The 3,737-nt window shown below is 43.5% G+C and overlaps 1 protein-coding gene across 1 annotated transcript; it reads left to right on the top strand.

Moving 5' to 3' along the window:
• Positions 1–700: 700 nt before the first annotated feature.
• LOC109789638 (chalcone synthase) lies at positions 701–2,417 on the top strand. The gene is made up of 2 exons (XM_020348640.3): positions 701–937; positions 1,073–2,417. Exons 1-2 carry the CDS (start codon positions 760–762, stop codon positions 2,068–2,070), a joined length of 1,176 nt encoding a protein of 391 aa, XP_020204229.1. The 5' UTR covers positions 701–759; the 3' UTR covers positions 2,071–2,417.
• Positions 2,418–3,737: the final 1,320 nt, after the last annotated feature.

Consider the following 3,737-nt stretch of genomic DNA (forward strand, 5'->3'; position numbering starts at 1 on the left):
CGTCATTTTGCCGATGTGCCTCGGGTCGGCCAATGGGAGACCACCATGGTACATAGCCCTCCATGCTCGAGCACTAAGGTGCGAAGAGCATATTAGATCAATATTTTGCCGACCTACTTCGGGTCAGCTCATGGGAGACCACCACGGTACATAGCCCTCCATGCTCGAACACTAAGGTGCAAAGAGCATGTTGGATCAACATTTTACCGACTTACTTTGGTCGATCCGTGGGAGACCATCATGTTACAAATATATATTATTATTATGTTATAAGAAAAGTAGTAAAAAAAAATGATCACATCCATGATATTTCTGCATTTTTGAAGTGTCCCTTTATAACTAGTTTTATGATGAATCAAGTTTGGATACTCTTCGGCCCTACATCGATCATTTACATTTATCACACACACCTGCTCTCATATCTTGGTATTTCTCACCGCTATACCAATTACCAAACGCCATTTTCCTTTTCATGAAAAGGCACTTACAATCACATTCAATGCGCAACGTCTTTTTTTTTATTTAAATAATAATAGTAGCATTATGTGGCTTCAAATCTACCGCTGGTTAACAAGCCTACCCCCGAATCCACGTGTCCACTCATCTGACCGTCCCTCAAACCTACTCGCTCCCTCCCTTGTACCATCCAAGGCCTCACCACTGTACAAAATGTCACTGTTTTATTATATTTATAGCCCCTCACCTCACCATTCCTCAAACCACAAACATAAACCCTTCCAACACCAACCCTGCTAGTAAATGGTGACGGTGGAGGAAATCCGCAGCGCCCAGCGCGCTCATGGCCCCGCCACCATCTTGGCCTTGGGCACCGCCACTCCCTCCAACTGCATCTCCCAAGCCGATTACCCCGACTACTACTTCCGCATCACTAACAGCCAACACATGACCGACCTCAAAGAAAAGTTCAAACGCATGTGTACGTATAACACCACAAACCCTACATTAACTATTTATTTCCTCACTCCTTACTAATCTCATCATACAATATTCATGATACTAATTCATTTACGTAGGTCTTTCTTTAATATATATAGTGCTGAAATGGATGCAGGTGAAAAGTCGATGATAAAGAAGCGATACATGCACCTGACGGAGGAGTTTCTGAAGGAGAATCCCAACATTTGCGCCTACATGGAACCGTCGCTGGACGCCAGGCAGGACATAGTAGTGGTGGAGGTTCCGAAGCTGGGGAAAGAAGCGGCGACCAAGGCGATAAAGGAATGGGGTCAACCAAAGTCAAAGATCACGCACCTCGTCTTCTGCACCACTTCCGGCGTCGACATGCCCGGAGCTGATTATCAGCTCACCAAGCTTCTCGGCCTGAGACCCTCCGTCAAGCGACTTATGATGTATCAACAGGGTTGCTTCGCCGGCGGCACCGTCCTCCGCCTCGCCAAGGACCTCGCCGAGAACAACAAGGGCGCTAGGGTTCTCGTCGTCTGCTCCGAGATCACCGCCGTCACGTTCCGCGGCCCCTCCGAGACCCACCTCGACTCGCTCGTCGGCCAGGCGCTCTTCGGCGACGGCGCCGCCGCGGTGATTGTCGGCGCGGACCCCGACTTGGCCGTGGAGCGCCCGCTCTTCGAGCTGGTGTCGGCGGCGCAGACGATTCTCCCCGACTCCGACGGCGCCATCGACGGGCACCTCCGCGAGGTGGGGCTGACGTTCCACCTTCTGAAGGACGTTCCAGGAATCATATCGAAGCACATCCAGAAGAGTCTGGCGGACGCTTTTGCCCCCATTGGGATAAACGATTGGAACTCGCTGTTCTGGATCGCGCACCCGGGTGGACCGGCGATTCTGGACCAGGTGGAGGAGAAGCTCCGGCTCAAACCGGAGAAGCTCCGGTCCACGCGGCACGTGCTGAGCGAGTACGGAAACATGTCGAGCGCGTGCGTGTTGTTCATTCTGGACGAGGTGCGGAAGAGATCCAAAGAGGAAAAGAAGGGCACCACAGGGGAAGGGTTAGAGTGGGGCGTGTTATTCGGGTTCGGGCCGGGTCTCACCGTCGAAACCGTTGTTCTTCATAGCGTTCCCTTGGAGGGTTGACACGTGGGGCCCAGTGGAAGGTAGAATAGTGGAAGTGGTGATTAATAAGGAAACCTTGAGAAATCGGGGATCAGTGTAGTGTGGAGTGTGATATTAATACTGTTGTTGATGGTTTTAATTGGGGATTTATGGTATCATAATGCGGGAGAAGAATTCATTACCTAGTATGGAGCGATCGTGATTGTGGGTGATGTTGTGTTGTTACTATGTATACTGGGCGTTCAATTGGGTAGTGCTGCGTGTGTAGTTTATGATCCATGGACTTGTGTCGCCATACCTACCTGCTGTTCTTCATGTGAGGTGTTTAGACATTGACATGCATTAATGGTTTTAATTATCACGTAAAAGGACTGTCTTTCTCCCTTTCTAGTTATATATAATATTAATTCGTTTCTATCTAGGGATGGCAAAACGGGCCAATCCTGCCCGCCATTGGCCCGCCAAAAACGGGGTGGGCCGAGTCGGTCCGCCAATGTAAAACGGGCTGGAGATGCTGGCCCATCCCGCCTAAGGGCGGGTTGGCGGGCTGGCGGGCCAGCTCGCTTACAAAAATAAAAAATAAAAAAAAATGGAAAAAAAAATATTTTATGGTCAAATAAAAAAAGAATTGCTACAAATAAATAAATATAATCATATGAAATTAAAAATGCATACATATTGTACTTAATATATGTTCAGCAAAAACAAATTACAAACTTAAAATCAAATCAAATAGAAATTAATCCATTTACACCAAAATCAAAACCAAATTATAAATTTACAAATTATTTATAAACTAAATTTTTTGATAGTCCACACAAGTTTAAATACAATTAATTAACTTTAAATTTTTATTTTAAGAATATTAGAAGCTCTCTTGAAAGAAGTTATCTCTACTTTTTTTCTTAATCATCTTCATCCTCATCTTCTACATCAAAATAAAATAAACATAAAAATAATTAAATTAAAAAAAATATATGCGGGCCGGCGGGTTGTGGCGAGCCGGCCCGCTATTTGGCCCGGCGGGTTGGCGGGCTTGACGGGGCGGGCTTGGCGAGTTGGCGAGTTGAAATGATTGGCCCGGCCCGCCAATTTTTGGCGGGCCAACGGGCCAGCCCGCGGGCCATGGCCCACTTTGCCATCCCTATTTCTATCTATATATAACTCAATTGTTTGTTCTTAAATTTTTTTTTTTTCGAAAACTATTCCTATATCAATAATACACTTGATATATGTTTTTTAAGTTTTCAAGAACAAAAATTGGAGGTCATTTTTAAAAGTCAATTAAATAAATGAATTTTACTTATTTGTTGAAGTGATAAATCATAAATGCATTTAATTAGATATTTTTGTGAAGTAAAAAATGAATGTTGCAATCTTGCATACATGATAGAGTGGGTCTTATAAAAGGTATCCAAATAATTTAAAATTTTGGGTTTTATAATAAAAATTGGAGGGAGTCCTATACATATGAAAAGAAGTAATAACCAATATTTCCTAAATCTCATAATAAATGTTAGATTATTTTATAGATTAAGAATTAATAAATAAATGAAAGAAAATAGTGATTTTATAAAATTAATCTTCTTTGCTAGAAATGATACAACACAACAAGTCAACAATCACTTTCTATGTAATATTATTATAAGTGTATAAATGGAAAAAAAAAGTAATTAATGTTAGTTACA

Source organism: Cajanus cajan, chromosome 4 (assembly GCF_000230855.2).
Source record: "Cajanus cajan strain Asha chromosome 4, NIPB_CcT2T_4, whole genome shotgun sequence".
In the NCBI taxonomy this organism is placed as follows: Eukaryota; Viridiplantae; Streptophyta; class Magnoliopsida; order Fabales; family Fabaceae; genus Cajanus; species Cajanus cajan.

Bases quoted from the DNA above. Each gene is read 5' to 3' on its own strand.
- LOC109789638 (XM_020348640.3), top strand. From the start codon at position 760: ATGGTGACGGTGGAGGAAATCCGCAGCGCCCAGCGCGCTCATGGCCCC. The intron at 938-1,072 runs GTACGTATAACA...AAATGGATGCAG, and splicing joins AGAAAAGTTCAAACGCATGT to GTGAAAAGTCGATGATAAAG.